This window comes from Parus major, chromosome 23, assembly GCF_001522545.3.
Source record: "Parus major isolate Abel chromosome 23, Parus_major1.1, whole genome shotgun sequence".
Classification (NCBI taxonomy): Eukaryota; Metazoa; Chordata; class Aves; order Passeriformes; family Paridae; genus Parus; species Parus major.
In genome coordinates this window covers 759,161-777,458 of record NC_031791.1, presented here as the reverse complement: position 1 = coordinate 777,458, position 18,298 = coordinate 759,161, and the positions used below count along the sequence as shown (strand labels likewise).

Below are 18,298 nucleotides of genomic sequence, written 5' to 3'. Positions count from 1 at the left end.
AACACACAAATCAGCCCATTTTCCTCTTCAAGGCTGATTTATCTGGAGCTGTCAGTGGAGGGAAGGGAAGTGATGAGCCCTGGGGAGATGAGGGAGCAGCCTGGACTTGCAGCTCGGTGGTTAACTGTAGGAGACGCTTTCTGGGGATGGTCTGAGACACGGCAAAGACCTCTATAATCGAGTGAGGTGTTAGAAGTTTATTTCAGGGCGTGGGATAGAGAGAGAGAGAGAGAGCCTGCTATGAACAGCAGATAGAGCTCAAAGCGGGCTCAGAGAGAACAATGCAAAAGAGGGTAAGATACGAATACATGAGTTTAAGACTTAAGATTGCTACGAAAGAGAGTAACAGAACAGAACAGAGGTGAGAGAGCCGGGAAAAAGAGATAAAGAAGAGCAGGAAAGAGCAGCAAAAGAACGTAGTAAGAGAAACAAGAGAAAACAAGAGAACGAAGACTTAAGAGAGGAGTTAAGAGAGACCAAGAGAGACCAAGAGAGCGAACTCTCTTTTACAATTACTTATATAATCTATACATATGAATATTCTATTCTTTCACTGACTAATCTTTCTAAGTATACTAATACAGTAACATTTGTGTGCAACCTATAGAAATCGCTATTTTTGCATATTTTTAGTTATCTCAGGTTCCTTCAGACCTTTCCTTATAAGGCTGGGATGAGGGGTCTCAGCTTGGTTTTATTGCAGGAAAGAATGTGTTCTGGCATACCAGCCTGGTTTGTTTGAATTATTCAAACCGTGCTATCATTTGTATTTCTTCCTTAGCCTTTCTGGCTACAAAGTCATATTTATAATTTCTTTCTAATTCTACCTTCCCAACAGTTAACAGTGCAGTTGGACTGATGCTCATCGAGCATCTGGTCCATTCTCTTCCAAGCCCCAAAACAGATCTACAGAGAACAAAGTGATATTTTCTGCTGCAATTCCCCAAGGTGTGATTCTGTGCATGTCCCGGCTTATCCTTATAAATGAGGGGAGCTAGATGCCAAAGGAGCCCCCCTAAAGTGGTTCAACACAAGCTGAGCTCCATCCTGGTGCTCCCGTCAGTTGTGCTGACTACTTGGTTTTCTGACTTGGGATGGGTGGATCAGACCCTGGAGAATGGTGACAGCAGCTCAGGGGGAGGAGGATGGTAAATCCAGGGTAGGTGCAGCACTTCTATAGAACCAGAGTCTAGAACCCAGTCTAGAACCCAGTCTAGAACCCGATCTAGAACCCAGTCTAGAACCGATCTAGAACCGCTCTAGAACCTCTAGAACCCGATCTAGAACCCGATCTAGAACCTGATCTAGAACCGCTCTAGAACCCGATCTAGAACCTCTAGAACCAAATCTAGAACCGATCTGGAACCCGATCTAGAACCTCTAGAACCCACTCTAGAGCTGATCTAGAACCCGATCTAGAACCCGACCTAGAACCTGGTCTAGAACCGGAGTCTGGAATCCCAGATGTTTGAGCCTGGAACCCAAAAAGAATAGGGAGGGAAGATTTCCTCAACTGGGAGGTGCAGCACTCGCCTGGATTTCCAGCTTTGTGGGAGCCTATATCCTGTCTCCAGTTTCCCATCTTTGATCTGGAAAATCCCATCAGCTCAGCCTGATGAGGCTCCTCCTGTTTGCACTGGCTCTGCTCTACCCAGGTGTGTCTTGTTAGCACAGCTCTCTCCTGCATCATGATCCCTCTCCCAGCTCCTGTTACACATCCCCCTGTTTTTAAGCTTGGCCTGCAGATCCCATAATGGATTTGCACCTCCAAGGGTTTCACTGTCTGGAAAGGAAGCGGAGGGGAAGGGAGCTGGTGGGCTTGACAACAGCCATTGCCCCACATTCCTTCCTTTGTCCCAGGAAAGGGTTGCATACACTACCAAGAGTAAAGCCATGCAAATAATTCCCTCTCTTGGCAGGGTGCAGGTGAAACATTCCAGAAACTTTCAAGGCAGCATCTAATTTTTACTTCTAGGGCAGTGGATTTGTTTGAGCTTTATTCATTTACTGTCGCAACAATTTTGGCTCCTCTTGAACATCCAGGGATGTGATGTTCCATCAACAGAGCCCTATAAAACGGTTTTTTGAATGTGAGTAGGAAAGCAGGAAATGAGATAGAGAGAATGGTGCCCGCACACATAGTGTGTGCCTGCCTGTAGGAACCATCCAGTACCAGTTCATGAGAGGATTAGGAAGGGTCATGGACAACACTGGGACCAGGATGAGCCACCTGTGGTGGCATTTCAGCCCCAGGATCAATTGCAGATGCTGAGCTCCAGGTCTGTGCAGTACTTGCTCTAGAAATGAAACTCTGCACAAATGAAATCTTGCTTCTGCAGCATTGGGAGGCAAGAGAGCAGTACAGGGACTGCAAGGGAAGCAGGAGAGCCCATGGTGTGACATTGAGGGCTGCTCATCTTGCCAAAAACCACCCTCACCCCAGCTGAAAGCCAATGCACCTGGTTGTCCCAGCACTGGTTCTTCAGATTTGGGGCAGAAATCCATTAAAATTGAAACATTTCCATCCCTGGAAGTGTCCAAGGCTGGGTTGGATGGAGTTTGGAGCAACCTGGTGTAGTGGAAGGTGTCCCTGCCAGTGGCATGGAGTGAAATTAGATGGGCTTTCAGGTCCCTTCCCACCCAAATCATTCCATGATTCTATGAAGATAGGCACTATGAAGGGGGGAATAAAAAAATGGAATTTCCCCTCTCTGCATCACAGCTCTGAAATGTACAGACAGGACTCAAGCTGGCTGCCAAACTGGAAATCATATAAAAATATCTAAGCAGTTTTATATATTTATATTTTAGATATTTTTCTATTTCTATCATAGTTCTATACCTGGCAGAATTGCCCTGGCCCCCATCTCAGCAGAGGACACAGCTGTCCCTGTGTCATCAGAGATCCAGTGCAACACTCTCCCTAACAATATCATGGCAATGAGAGAGGCACTTAGAGAATCTCAGTGTCCTTCTGAATTCCCAAAAATCTTCATGGAGAACTCATCCCCCCTGTTTCCTCCTCCATTTACCTCCAAAGATTGCCATGGATTTGGACTGGAGTCTGGCCAGAGCATATTCATAGCACCTGCATGTTATTTTTATGTCCATTTTGATTAAAAGGAATAAATTCCAGAGGAGAGGGTCTTCTCAACATGAAATACACTTTGTCAAGTTTGCATTCTCTGAGTAAATCAAAACACTGCCAACAGTTGCTCCAGCTGTAAATCCCCTTGGACGGATCTTAGCTCACCAGGCAAGTGACAAGAATTCTGCTCCTCAACAGCCTCAGCATTGCTCTCACCACCTCCATTTGATATATGATTTATTTTTCAGGGTGTGGGGGGAAAAAATAAGAGCTAAGGCATTGCCACACAGAGCTTCTCTTAGAAGCAATCTCTGCAGGAGAGCAGAACTCAAACCAAGATCACAGAACCACAGAATGGTTCAGGCTGGAATGGACCATAAAGCCCATCCTGTTCCACCCCCTGCCATGGGCAGGGACACCTTCCACTAGACCAGGATGCTCCAAGCCCTGTCCAACCTGGTCTTGGACACTTCCAGAGATGGGACAGCCACAGCTGCTCTGGGCACCTTGAGCCAGGGCCTCCCCACCCTCCTGGGGCAGATAAAGTGGCATCAATCAAACTCATGATGCAGAAACCAGTGCTGGGGGTCAGGACCTGCCAGACCCACCAGGCTACATGCATTGCATTGTGGTGATGCTCTCCTTTCCAACATGTCTCAGTTTCCCCAATTTTGGGAACTCCATCCACAGCAGCAGGAGCAGCAATAGCTGAGAGCAGGCAGGTGAACACCAAAGCCCTTTAAGGGCTTTCCATTTGTTTTATGTGTCCACTGAGTTTATTTTTAACATTCCAGCTGAAATAAATTTCTAAAGAAATGCTGGAGCTGAGCCGAGAGGACGTGTTTGCTGGAACCTGCCAGGATGATTAATCCTTTGCAGATAACCCATCAGAAAAGGGTCAGTATGGGAGCTCTGGCCATGCTGGGAGCCAAGCAAAGGGATGAGTTCTCTTCCAGAGAGCTCCTCAGCCACACTAAAAGCTATTTTACACTCCCCAGCCTGATGTTTCCTTCCCACTGGGAGAGATCAGCAACCAGCCTGCATCAGAGCTGGGCACAGCAGACACTCAACACTTCACTCTGGGTCTGGGAGGCTGTTTTCACCAAGGAAGGTGTTTAAATCCTGTATTCTGGACCACACACAAGTGCAGAACATCCCCCTCTGTCCTGCCTGGGCTTGTAAAATCACTGCAGGAATGGGAACACCCTCCAGGTGAGAAGGCTGATGCATCCAAACCGCAGGACCCATGATATACATGTTAAATCTATCCCTGTGCTCCCAATTCCTGCCTTTACCCATCCCACCAGCCCTGTGGGACAAAGCCAGGACCATGGCCACCTCACACCATGAGGACAGAAACCCACAGCACATGGTCCCTGCCTCCCTGCTCAGCAGCCCTGGAGCTGGTTACCGTCTGAACCATGGGATGAATGAAAAGCCATTAATTCCCTCCTGGGCATTTTTATGAGGCTCTTGATAAAATGTCTGGATGCTTCAGCACTGCAGGAGTTTGATGCTGGCAGAGCTCTGCGCCAACTGAAAACCCCATCTCCAGGGTTGAACAGGCTGCTGGCCTCTCCTCTGTGTCCTGTGTCCTCTGCTCAGTCCCTCTGCAGCCAAATGTGCCCAAAATTGCAGCAAATCATCCTCTCTGCCTGAGCCAGTGCTGTCCCAGGGCAATGAATGAATCCATCCCAAAAGCAAATAGATGAGTACACCCCAAATGTGTGTACCCACAGCCTCCACCTCCAGTGGGGCTCCAGGAAAAATAAGGCTCCTGCCTCTTAGCTTTGCAGACCCTGAAGGGGGGAGCCCTGTCAGAGGAACATAGTCCTGCCCCAAGGTTGGAAAGGATCCTTGGAAAGGGGAGGGTGACCCTTAACATCCCACAAAGCCCAGTTCTGCTAAGCAGGTGCTGCTGCTGGGTTTGTAATTGCATCTTTACTCTGTGGCATCTCCCTAATTCCCTTAGCCTGCAGCAGCACTCCTCCTAAGCCCCCCAGAAACCCTCTTTAGTGCCCCCAGCATCCCTACTTATTCCCTTCCAAGCATTCCTCCTAAATTCCCCCCAACATTGGTCCCCAAATCCCTCCTCAGCATTCCTGCATCATTCTCCGTCCAGCACCCTTCCAGCTCCTTTCCTCACCCCACAATATCCCTCTTGAATCTCCCTGTAACATCCTCCCAGACCTTCTCAACGCCCTCTAACCTCATAACACATGGTGGGGAGAGTGAAGGAGAAAGAAAAAGCAGAGGGGAAGGGGGAACTGGAGACCCCCCCGGCTTTGCTTTGTGGACAAGGGGGCTGTTTGTCCCCCTGCTTTCATACAAAGAAAACCCGAAAGAGTCATAGCGCCGGGAACCATCGTGCTCCCCCTCCAGTCCAGGGACCCTCGCCGGCTCCGGGGATGGGTGACAGGCAGGGACTGGGAGGAGCTGGGGGGAGAGACAGGGATTAAGAAGGCAAGAGGGGAGGGGAGGTGGAGGCAGGCATGGGAGAGAGGGGGTGCAGGTAAAGAACTGGGTGGTGGGAAAAGAGGCAGGGATTGGGAAGAGCGAGGGTCAGGCAGCGGCGGAGAAGACAAGAACCGGGAGGGGAGGCTGGCAGGGATGGGAAGAGAGAGCGACAGGCTTGGGGCGGGGGGGCGCCGTGGAGGAGGGGGCGCAAGGAGGGATCTGTAGCGGGGAAAGGTACGCAGAAATGGAAGCATGGGGCGAGTCAGGCAGGGATGGGGAGAGGCAGACAGGGATGCAGGGAAAACGGGGCCGTGGAGAGAAGACAAGGACCTGAGAATGGAGAAAGGCAGACAGCGACCGAGGTGGAGGAGGGCGGAGATGGGGGGTACAGGTAGGGAGCAAGAAGAATAGCAGACAGGGATCTGGGGGCAGGGGAGGAGTGCAGACAGGCAGAGGGGCGGGCGGGAGAGCAGGGCCGCCCCCGGCCCCACGTGGCTCGGGGGACACGCGGGTTTATAAAGCATTCCCGGCCCGCGCGGGTGCGGGAGGCGGCGGTGGCGGCACCGGCCGGGAGCGGGGCTCGAACCCGCGGCGCTCGGATGCGCCCGGCGGTTCCAGCGGGGCCACGGCCGCCGGCGGGCCATGGAGCTGCCTTTGGATGTGACCATGGATGTGCCCGTGGAACTGCCCTCGGTGCTGCCCACGGCCACTGCCACCCCCTGGGGCAACGGCACCACCTGGGCCCCCCTGCCTGGACACGGGCTCAACGACACGGGCCCGCAGCGGGCCAAGAACGCCACATCCATCCTGATCGCCATCGTCATCACTGCGCTCTACTCCGTGGTGTGCGTGGTGGGGCTGCTGGGCAACGTCCTGGTCATGTACGGCATCGTTAGGTGAGAGCTGCGCACCCCGGACGCTGCCCCCGGGGGCTGGGAGGGAGTGCGCAGGGAGCCTGGGGCACTTTGGGTGTGTGTGAGAGCACCGATGGGGCCAGGTGGTGCCAGGGGTCAGTGTGCGGCACATGGAAGGTGTGAGACGGTAACACTGAGTGGGTGTGCACAGGGGTGAGTGTGTGCTGTGTGTCAGCAGCAGCAGAAGTAGGTGTGCAGCGGTTGTGAGTGCGCAGCGGGCACGAGTCTGCACTGGTGTGAGTTTGCCCCAGGTGTGAGTGTGCACCGAGTGTGCGCCGGCAGCAGGGGCAGGGTTCGGTGTGCACCTGTGCAGTGTAGGCAGCCTGGAGATGGGCGTGCTGTGTGTGAGAGCAGTACGTGTGCGAGCTGTGCAAGTGCGGGGGGAGCAGGTGGTGTGCGAGGGGTGAAAGCAGAGGCCACGAGTGCCTGGAGCAGCTCGGGGACTGCACGGGGGCTGTGCTGGGTGGGGGGGTGGGGGGGGCATGGGGGACGCAGCCCAGCCCCAGGCGGGTGCCCCTTGTTCTTTGTGAGGAAGAGAAGCTGCAGGGCTGGTCACGCTGCAGGCTGGGAGCCGTCCTGTTTGCAGGGTGGGTCCAGACCCCCCTGCCCCCCAGACAGGGGCTGATGGGTTCCCACTGCTGCCACCCCACCCAATCAGTAGGAATTACCCACCCAGCCCATTCCCAGTTCCTTCTTGTTCACCTCCTGCAGCTGCCTGACTTCTGTTTTTCTCTAACAAAGAGGAGAAACCGCATGGCCCAGCCCCATCTCCCACGACAGCTGAGCTGTCCTCTGGTCCCCTCAGTGTGTACCATCTCCAGCAGCCAAGAGACCTTTGGCTCCATCCAAGACCTCAGCACCTGTGGTGAGGCTTTCCCTGGGCAGAGACTGGGTCTTGCAGGGTCTCTGCACCCCAGGACAAGCAACATGACCCAAATGCTCCCCATTTTAAAGATGGGGCATGGCAAGATGCTGCTGCATCCAACCAGGCACTTGTGCTAAGATACAAAATCTTGTCAGTCCCTTTGTCTGAGACACTGGTTGGTCCTGCCTGGATAAGATGGGCTGACATGGAAAATGGGACCATAAAGCAAAGTTTCGTAGCGCACAGGACCAGCGGCAGGAGTGAGGGGTGACAGAACTCCTCCACAGCCCTGCCAGCAGCAAAGGATGGGGCTGTGCTTGCAGTCACATTCTGTGCGGACACAGACCCCAATACCTCCAGCCTGGCAGGAGGGAGCAGAGGGGTCTCACTGGGTGCCTGGGTTTTGCAGCCACACCCTCTGCACTGGAGTGGGCTTGGTCCTGTAGGTCCAGAATTTGTGGGATAATTCCAATTCCCATTGCCTCAGGTGGTGCTGTAACCCTAGCTTGGCCAATACCCTAATGCCAAACCAGAGCTGGTGGCTGGATTTAAACAAACCCCCCAAATTCCCGATTTTTAACCCTCAATACCCCATCCCTTTTGGTATTGTTAACAGGAGGTCAGCATAGCCTGGCACTGCCTGTGCACAAATAAATGTGGTGACTCACCAGTGGGAAGGAAACTATCCTGAAATGTGTCAATGGGCACCCTGGAGTGCCCATTGCCCTGCTATCAGGCTCTGCTGCCCCTGCCCCCCACTCTCTGTGGGACTCTGCTGTGTCTTTTTAACCATCCAAGGGGGTCAACAGTGGTGAATGGACTCGAGGAGTAACTCACTGACCCGACCTAACCCCTAATGGGATTTTTCATCCACTCAAAGTGTCATTAAAAATGAGCCCTGGTCTGAAAAAGCAAATTGAGGTAATTGCAGCAGAGACAGATACCATGAGCAATGTCAGGGCGAGGGATGAGTGTTATTAGACCCCCTCCAGCTGGTTCTCCTCAGAGAGGAGAGAGAAGGCATTTTAAAGAGAGTGATTTCATGTGCAAACAGCATCCTCCCTATTTTACTCACTGAGTAACTGCATACTAGTCAGGCTTTAGCAAACTTGACAGCCACAGATCCCATCACCACAGCTTCTAGGCCCCCATTTTCCAGCTGATGATGGAATTAAACATAGAATCAGAGAAACACAGAGTGGTTTGTGTTGGAAGTGACATTACAGACCATCTTGTTCCACTACCTATGGCATCTTGTTCCAACGTATGGCAGGGTTGCCTTCCACTAGACCAAGTGGCTCCAAGCTCTGTCCAAGGTGGCCTTGAACACTTCCAGGGATGGGGAATATCTCCCATGAAATGAGCAAATATCCTCCAAGCTGCTGGGATGGGAGGGGCTGCAGGGACATGTGCCTTAGCCCCTTCCATGGCCAAAGCCACCTGGAGTTTCCCAGGGGTCTGCACCAGAGTTGCTCCGTGTCAGCAGGGTTTAGGCCAGGACTAGGGGAGACTTGTGTCTGTGCAAGAAAGGGCTAGGAGATGGGATCAGCTCGGATTTGAACTGCCAGGCTGATTCTGGGTGTTTGTCTTGTGCTCTTCTCCTTGTGCCACCTTTCAGTGCCCTTGGGGTCCAGGAGAGTGTCCAGGCAGTCTGGAAGCACAGCTGGAGCACATCCTGGCCTGTACATGGCTCTGTGAATGGACACGCTGTGAGCCAAGCACAGCCAAACTCCAAATAAATCTCTCTCCAGAGCAGCCAAACCCATCCACACACCTGGAGGGAGCCCAGCACACCCAGCACCCTCTCCACCACAGCTCTGACCAGCACTACCATGCCCCCTGCATTGTCAGATGCTTTTAAAAATACTCCTGGAAGCAATTTGCAGTTGTGAGCTCGGGGCTGCAAGTGCCCTCATCCTCACTGAGCCCATCAGCCCCCCACCAGCTCCCACACAGGCTGCAGGGACAGCTGGGTGCAGGCTTTGTCAAGCCAGGCTCTTTCAGGAGGCAGCTTTTAGCAGCTCCAGGAGTTTTTCTTTCACTTATTATTCACTTTTCTTTCACTTATTTATTTTCCAAGAGGTTTGGAGAGGGCATCCCTACTTGGGAGTTGAGACTGGAGTGCAGAGCTGCCCTGTGCTTGCCCCATCCCCTCCCATCTCTTCTCTCCATCAACACCTCCCAGATTGTTCTGTTCAAGTGCATAACTTCCCAATCAAGGCACTCACTTAATTGCAATGGGTTTGGCAGCCTGGGGAGCTCCATCAGCAGCAGTGGATGGTTTGTTCTAATTTGTGTAATAAACCTTTCCTGGAGCAGCAGTTTCATTTGCAGCTCAGGAGGCTCACCAGAATGGACGCCTCACCCTGTGCAGGGGGTTGAAATCTCAGCCCAGATATGGAGGGAGCTAAATCTTGCCCCAAAACCCCACTGCTGGAGGCTAAATTGCCATTCTTATTATCCCAGTCATCCCTATCACCATCCCAAGTCTTTCCTCTCATCCCAGTCAACCCCATCATTCCAGTTATGACCTTCATCACCCAGGTTATCTCCATCCTCATCCCAGTTATCCCTGTCATTCCAGCCCAATGCATTGTCAGAGTCAACCCATCATCCCAGACATTCCCATCATCATCCCAGTCATCTCCATCATCATCCCAATCATCTCCATTATCCCACTGGTCCCTGTCTCTGCTTTGCCCTCACCAGCCCCATCCTGCCTGGGGATGGGTGAGAGCTCTGGCCCTCCAGTCCCCCACCCCTGGCACATCTGGCAGGGGGTTGGGAAGTGCTTACCCAGCACAGCCAAGCACATCTGGGAGACCATGGAATGAATAACAGATTTTTTTTTACTGTTTTACTCAAAATACAGAGAACAAAGACTTGTGAATCTGCCTGAACTGACTGTTCACATAGGAGAGGCAAAACCTGACAATATCACAAATTCTCAGCTTTTTGTTTAACCTGGGAGGAAACTTTTCTGCAAAAGCACTTGGAAAATAACACTAAAGAGAATGGAAAAGGACTTTTCAAGGACAAGACATTTTTAATGCCATATTTAAATTTTAAAAAAAGCTCAGCTCGAGTATTTCCACCCCTGGGCAATGGGCTGCCATTTGCAGCCATGGTGAAGGAGACAGGAATGCTCTTGGAGCTGGGTTAAGCTGCTGTTTTCTATTTTTTCCCAGAAAGAAATTAGTTTTTCAGCTCCAGCTGCCAGTTCAATTGACAGTGGATCCTGGTGGGTCTCTGGCCCCACCAATACACTCTCCTGACCCTGCTGAGATGGAGGAAGGGGAAGGGATTTGGTACCACCATCAATCCCAGGAGCCTCTTTCCCACACCAACCTGCTGTCCTGGGCTCCAGCCAGGGCAGGACCACTTGAGATGGGAGCCAGTTAATCCCCCCACCTCAGTTTATTCCATGTGCCCCCAGCATGTGATGAGCTGTGCCAATTATCACAAAATCCTAGAATGCTTTAGATTGGAAGTAACTATAAATCTCATCTCATTCTACTCCCTGCCATGGGAAACCTTCCACTATCCCAGGTTGCTCAAAGCCCCATCCAACCTGGCCTGGAACACTTCCAGGGATGGGGCAGCCACAGATTCTCTGAGCAAGCTGTGCCAGGGCCTCACCACCTTCATATCTGAACCAAACCTATCCTGTCAGTTTAAAATGGTCTTGCCCCTATCACTCATGTAAAAAGTTGCTTTTTATCAATAAGTACTCCAAGTCTTTTCATTCCAGCAATGAAGATGTCATCTACCCCCTCCATGCCTTATTCCAGTGCTGGTACAGGCAGGTTTACCCATGCACAGAGATGGTTTTGTGTGAACTGACCCTGATGTTAATTAATTAGGGTATATCTAAAAAAGCTTGGGGCTGAGGAGGATGCTCTGAGCAATGGAGATTTGCTGGAAGGGAGCCTGGGAAGCAAGGAGCAGTCTTCCACAGAGCCACTCCCACCCCACGTGTGTTGCCCTTTGGGGGTGGCCAGCAGATCCCTCGGTATGTATTTCCAAGCCACCATGCCATTCAAAGCATCCCCTTGACCAACACTTGCAGGACTGGATGTTCCTGGGACAGACACACACACACATCCCTGCTGCTCTGGCATCTGCCATAGCTTTGCTTCATCCCTTCATGAAAGGTTTGGACATGAGGGACCAGGCATTTCTCTTGCCACGGTGTGACAAGAACCAGAAGCAGAGTCAGCCCTTCCCAAATGCCCTGGGGGATACAGCCAGGCTTCCCCAAAGGCTCTGGAGCTCCAGGCTGGCTAATTGGGCTGCTTCCAGATGGCCGGTTTCCGGGGGTAATCGATCCAATTTCTGCAAGCAAACTTGACAGGGAAACAGGCTGGATAATCACAATTTACTATCTGGAAAATAAGATAAAGGAGGGTTGAGGGGATAAAGGATATTTTGCAACTGGTTCAGGGTAATGGAGCAAATCAATCTCATTGGAGGATTGAGTTCTCTGGAAAGTTCTTTATTCCTTCAAATAAAAGCAGGCATGGAATGTCACTTCCCTGGTCAGGTGCAGGAAAACCATTGTGGCAGGGGCCAAGCCATGCTCTGCAGGTCCCAGCTCAGCACATGTGAATGTCATCCTCTGCTCAGGTACCAGGATGTGGTGTGTGGCTGAGGAGTCAAATGAGATGAGCTTTAAGGTCCCTCCCAACCCAAACCATTTTTTGATTCTGTGATTCTATGACTTCAACACACAAGTACAGAATCATAGAATGGCTTGGGTTAAAAGGGACCTTAAAGTTTCTCCAGTTCCACCCCCTACCATGGGCAGGGACACCTTCCACTAGACCAGATTGCTCCAAGCCCCGTCCAACCTGGCCTTGGACACTTCCATGGCAGTCACAGCTTCTCTGGGCAGCCTGTGCCAGATTCTCATGACCCTCCCAGGGAAGGATTCCTTCCCAATATCCCATCAAATATCCTGTCACTACAGGTCCTTGTAAAGAGTTGCTCCCCATATTTCTTGTGGGCTCCTTCAGGGACTGGAATTAGTCACCTTAAAGCTTCTGTTCCCCAGAGCAATCCCAATTGTCTCAGCCTTTCCTCACAGCAGAGGTGTTTCATCCCTCTAGTCATCTTGGTGGCCTCCCCTGGACTCGCTCCAACAGCTGCATGTGCTTCCTCAGTGTGCTCCCTGGTGCACCTGGAAAGCTGTTGAGCACATGGGTGCTGCAGAAAGGTTCATCACAACACTCTTGCCCACCAAGGCTGGTGTCACCTTGTGAGCAGACAGGCTGTGCCCCTTCCTCATCACATCAAGTGCCCTGACCACCTGTAGCATGTCCTTTCTCTGCCACCCCCAGGTATACCAAGATGAAGACAGCCACCAACATCTACATCTTCAACCTGGCGCTGGCTGATGCACTGGCCACCAGCACACTGCCCTTCCAGAGCGCCAAGTACCTCATGGAGACTTGGCCCTTTGGGGAGCTGCTCTGCAAGGTTGTGCTCTCCATTGACTACTATAACATGTTCACCAGCATCTTCACCCTCACCATGATGAGTGTGGACCGCTACATTGCTGTGTGCCACCCAGTCAAGGCCCTGGACTTCCGCACGCCTGCCAAAGCCAAGATCATCAATGTCTGCATCTGGGTGCTCTCCTCCCTTATCGGGGTGCCCATCATGGTCATGGCGGTCACCAAGTCAAAAGGCAAGTGTCTCTGGGGACACGTCCCTTCCTGCTCCATTAGTCCATCCCAGGGGTGACCAGGCAAACTGGTCCTGTAGCAGATGTGTGGTCAGTGGTGGGCACCTCTCCATGACACCATAAATGTGCCCTGTCTTGGAAAAAGCATCATGGTGTTATTTCCCATCTTGGAAACTGTCCCAGAAATTGTCCTCCGTTCCACTTAAGGGTAGGGATCCCACACCTTTCCCCATTGTTAGTCTAACCAGTGCCTCTCCCCACCTCCTAGGATGCAAATCAAGTGCCTAAAAAAGCCCCCAGGAGTGCTTCAAGGTCTCTAAGTGGCCCACACTAAGATCTGCAGCTCCTGTGTGGGGATGCTGGCCCTTGACTGCTAGGGCATCTCAAGGAAATTGACAGATTTCAGTGGAGGGTGACATGGGTATCTGAGATGAGGATGTCCCCCCATGGGGTTGGGAGAAGGCAGGATTGGCCTTGAATGGCCCAGGCAGTTCCGCAGAGAAAAGGTTCCAGGGTCACTGCATCCCCTCAATGTCTTGTGGACAGGGGTCTGATGGCACAGAGCTCCTGGGGAACCTCTGGCAAGAGCAGGCAAGCAGGAATGCATCTCCCTGGGGGTTTAACAAGCCATAACTGAGCAGAAGGCAGAATATTCTCAGCAGACACTCTACCAGATTCCTCTTTGACCCTCCTTTCTCCTTCAGATGGTATGGTCCTGTGCACTCTCCAGTTTCCTGACCCTCCCATCTACTGGGACACTGTGACCAAGATCTGTGTCTTCATCTTTGCCTTCCTGGTCCCCATTTTGGTCATCACCATCTGCTATGGGCTGATGATCCTTCGCCTGAAGAGTGTCCGGCTCCTCTCAGGCTCTAAGGAGAAGGATCGCAACTTGCGGCGCATCACACGCATGGTGCTGGTGGTGGTGGCAGCCTTCATCATCTGCTGGACACCCATCCACATCTTTGTCATCGTCTGGACGCTGGTGGACATAGACAAGAAGAACCCCTACGTGGTGGCCAGCCTGCACTTCTGCATCGCTCTGGGCTACACCAACAGCAGCCTCAACCCTGTCCTTTATGCTTTCCTGGATGAAAACTTCAAGAGGTGCTTCCGAGAGTTCTGCTTGCCTTTCCGAGCCCGCGTGGACCAGAACAGCTTCTCCCGTGCCAGGAACACCACGAGGGAGCACGTCTCCACCTGCACCCCCTCTGAAGCCTGCAACAAGCCAGTATGACTAGACGTGGGCAGCCCAGAGCAGGGCTGCCAGGGACACGGAGATGAGCTGCGCTCAGAAGTCACCCAGGTCACCACCACAGAGCTGTAGCAGTGATGGCCTGGGTGCTGCTCAGTAACACTGCTGGGTTTGCATACAGGCTGACTGCAAAAACCTTTTTCATCCTGGGAAAGAAAAATGGGAGAATTGGGACTCACCAAATGATGTAGGGAGATGACCATATCAAGAGGTGAGTGAGCTCCACTGCTGCCACCATCTCAATCAATAACACCCAGCAGGGGCTGTCACCCTCCAACACATGGCTTTTGGCAGAGCCCAGGGCACCAGAACTGCAATGTCCATGTGCTTCTCCTCCTGCATGGGGCAGGATGACACCACAGCTGACAGCAAGAGGGGAAACACTCACATGGCAGAAGGTAACTGTGCCAGGAGGTGATGATAGAATCACAGAATCATTCAGGTTGGAAAAGCTCTCCAAGATCATCAAGTTCAACTATTCTTCCACCACTACACCAAGGCCACCACTAGCCCATGTCTCCAAGTGCCACATGCACACAGTGATGGTTAAATCTCTCCAGTGGTGGTTACTCCACCACTGCCCTGGGCAGCTGTGCCAGGACTGGACAACCCTTTCAGTGAAGAAATGTTCCCTAATATCCAGCCTAATCCTCCCCTCTAATGACTTGAGGCCATTTCCTTTGCCACATCACGGGACCTCATTCCATCCCCCTGTGAGCTGTGTCCAAAAGACAATTGGAGATGGGAAGAGAAACTCATGCCACTTCAGAGACACTGCTTCGAAAAAGCTCCAGACCCATTGTAAAAATTCTCCTGGAGTCCCTCAAACTGGGATTGTTCCCAGGGAAAACTTTCTACTGTTAATGTCATTACTGTGTTGTTTAGAGACCTCTGACTGCAGCTAAGGCTGTCCTGGAGCTGGATGTGATGCTAGGAATATGAATGTGTGTGGCCAGGGGATGGAGCAGGCAGGTCTGAAGCTGACCCCCATGTCCTTGTGCCAATATCAAATTCCCAGGGTGACAGGGAACTGATGAAGTCATTAAGCCCAAGAAGAACCTTGTTAAGGGAGTAATTTGTGGGAACTTGAGTTGCTTCTCACAGTGCTAAAGTAATTAGGATGGAATAACAAGCTGCACCAAAGGCTCTCCCTCCCCTGCCCATCAGGAGGATGAAAAACAGCACAGCCCAGATTTTCATAGCAGAGACAAAAACAATAGAATGGTGTTGTGGGTTTTTTTACTTAGAAAATCTCAAAAAGAACACCTCCCTTTCATAATTCCCCAAGCAGGGACAGAGGTTGTGCAGGCACCTAGAAAGGACCCACAGCCCACAGGAGGCAGACATTTGAGGATTTCAGCTCTCATCTGTATGGAACAGCATCCCTCCAAAGGGATAGCTGAACTGCAACTCCCAGTGCATCCTGCAAGAACCACCATCCAGGGACCTCCTGACCACATTATCTGCAGCTGAACGATAATTAATGGGTTCTCCTGCTCCCTGAAGCGCCCCTCCAGCCCCGCGCCACATTCATGAGCCACCACTTTTCCTTCCTCTCACCTTCCCGTTGGCATTGCCAGGTGGTCGGCCAGCCCAAGGAGGAGGATGATCAGAGGAAGTAGTAATAGCATTGAGAGAACAGATACACCCGGAGGAAGCAGGCGAGCACCCAGATGCACCTGGGGCTCATGCGCTGGATGCAGAGCTTGGCTTGTGTCTCAAGTTGTATCGGTTTAGACTAATAAAAGTCATCACCTCTCCTCACCAGCCCCACCTTTCTCCAGAACTGTGGAAATTGAAGCCCTCTCCGTTAGAAAGACAGAGCCCATGAGGTAGTCCAAACCAATTTCTCTTTCAAAGGAATCAAAAAGGGTGACATTGCCCATTGGGGTCTCGAATCAATTGTGCCAATGCATGTGAATGGTCCTCCCCATCTGCCTGCCCCGTGTCAATGTGCCACAGGCAAAGCCTCCTGCTCAGTGCTGTATCCACCTGGACGTCTCCAGCTCACGTCCAGGCCTCATCAGAATCCCTCTGCAGGTATAAATGGAGTCCTGGACTACCAGCATGGCCACACTTTGGGCTTCTCACCCCCTGCTACCACAAGCCCATCTGCTTATGGAGCATCAGATAAGGGAAAGCACGATCAGTTCCAGGGCAGGAACTGGGGGGAAATCCCAAGGGTCACATAAAGCTGAGCTTCAGACTCTGTGAGAAGAAAGACTAATGTATCCAGGAGTTGGAGACCATCCTTCAGCTCTCCACCCCTGCCCACCCTGGGGCAGAACCCTCAGCAGCACGTGGTGGGTTTGGAGCTGGTTGATGGTGAGGGCCCAGCCATGGAGGGGTTTCAGCGTGTCCCATCAGGCTGGATGTTCCTGCAGGGGTGGGATGTCCCATGCTGTGGAGCAGGACATTTTGGACTTCACTCTAAGCTCCAGCATGAAGCTGAATTCCAGCTTGATATCTCAAATTGCAGGGCACCCTTAAAATATGTGATGTCCCCATACCATTGACATCTTCAAGCTGTCTTAGCTCAGCCAGTGCCTCAGTATCCCCTGAAAACCAACCCCATGTTGGAAGCTGGGAATGGCACAACAGAGAGCAGTGTTTCCCACAACAGCACGGGGACAAATGGGGGACATGGGGGAAGTGAACCCCAGCAGGATGGAGCATCCTTGCCCCTCTTTGAGGACATGTCATTGTGGTGTGGGGACCAAGAACCCCACCTATGAGTGCTGGGAGCTGCAGGTTGACTTGGGGCTTCACGAGCAGCTCGGCCACCCTGCAAAGCTCAGCCCCCACTTTTCCCAGCCCCACAGGGCCTTTTTTTCATCTGCCAAATTCCTAGCATGCTGGAAAATGTGACTGCCATGGCCTTAAAGTGGGTTAAATGCTTCAAGTAATTTCTTTGTAAAATGCCACCATGCTTGGGCAGAGCTCAGAGCCCAGGACACAGCAAAGACAGTGGCTTTCCTTAAAGAAAAACAGAGTATTCCTGGGAAAAATGGGTGGCAAGCAGCACACCAGAGCATATGGGGTGACATGGACTTCGATCATCCCATTCCAGCAGCATCCCAGCAGGGATCTGGGGGCTGATTCAGCTTCTTCCCACCTAAAAACCAGCTCCTCCAGCCCCTCCTCTGGGCTGGGAAACTGGGGACAAATCCTACTTCAGGGAAACAGCACTGAGAGATCCTGCCTGCCCAGACTGAGCCATGCTGTAGCCAGGATGCTTGGAGGGAACTCTTTGTGTACTTTTATAAATATATATGTCTGTCTATAGCTATATATATGTATGTCTGTCTATAGCTGTATGAAATTAAAGTGACCCCAAGGCCTCCCGTCACACCTCCCACTACAGCAGCTTCTCCAAGTGTGATAGAGCTGAATATGCTGGATCCATAGCATCTCACAAAGTACTTCAGCCACTATTTTCAGCTCCAACCCTCGGGATTTTTGCCTTACAGTGGCATTTTTGTACAGAAACCCTGCTTTATAAAAATTAAAATAATAAAGTAAAATAAAATCAGCGATAGGAAGCAATTTCCAGCTTTCTTGTGACTCCCAGACATCAAAAATGAGCAGAATCTGGCTCAGGGGAGTGGTCTGGGGAGTGATGAAACTACCTCTCAATTTACTCTTTCCTCTGAGGGATGGGGAGGCCCTGGCACAGGATACCCAGAGAGGCTGTGGCTGCCCCTGGATCCCTGGAAGTGTCCATGGATGGATTGAGTGGGGCTTGGAGCACCCTGGGACAGTGGAAGGTGTCCTTGCCCAAGGCAGGGCATGAAACTGGATGAGCTTGAAGGTCCCTTCCAACCCAAGCCATTCCATGTTCTAAATTCAAATTCTAAAAACTCACCTCAGCCCTTTAGCTGAGATTGTTTGCAAGCTCAAGTCACCAAAAAGCTCTTCTGCCACTGGTCATCAAGATATATTTTACAAGCCTAGCAGCTCAAATTCTGGCCCAAATTAAATTTTTAATTTAAATACAAATGAGGATTTAGCAAAAAAGCAACAGAATTGGGTG

General features: G+C 51.7%; 1 protein-coding gene across 1 annotated transcript; it reads left to right on the top strand.

Annotated features, from left to right (window-relative positions):
- Positions 1-6,038: 6,038 nt before the first annotated feature.
- Positions 6,039-17,811, top strand: OPRD1 (opioid receptor delta 1). Its single transcript, XM_015649002.1, has 3 exons — positions 6,039-6,441; positions 12,664-13,013; positions 13,715-17,811. Exons 1-3 carry the CDS (start codon positions 6,188-6,190, stop codon positions 14,245-14,247), a joined length of 1,137 nt encoding a protein of 378 aa, XP_015504488.1. The 5' UTR covers positions 6,039-6,187; the 3' UTR covers positions 14,248-17,811.
- Positions 17,812-18,298: the final 487 nt, after the last annotated feature.

Coding starts and splice junctions, on each gene's coding strand:
- OPRD1 (XM_015649002.1), top strand. CDS start 6,188: ATGGAGCTGCCTTTGGATGTGACCATGGATGTGCCCGTGGAACTGCCC. Junction 6,442..12,663: donor GTCATGTACGGCATCGTTAG/GTGAGAGCTGCG, acceptor TGCCACCCCCAG/GTATACCAAGATGAAGACAG. Junction 13,014..13,714: donor GGCGGTCACCAAGTCAAAAG/GCAAGTGTCTCT, acceptor TTTCTCCTTCAG/ATGGTATGGTCCTGTGCACT.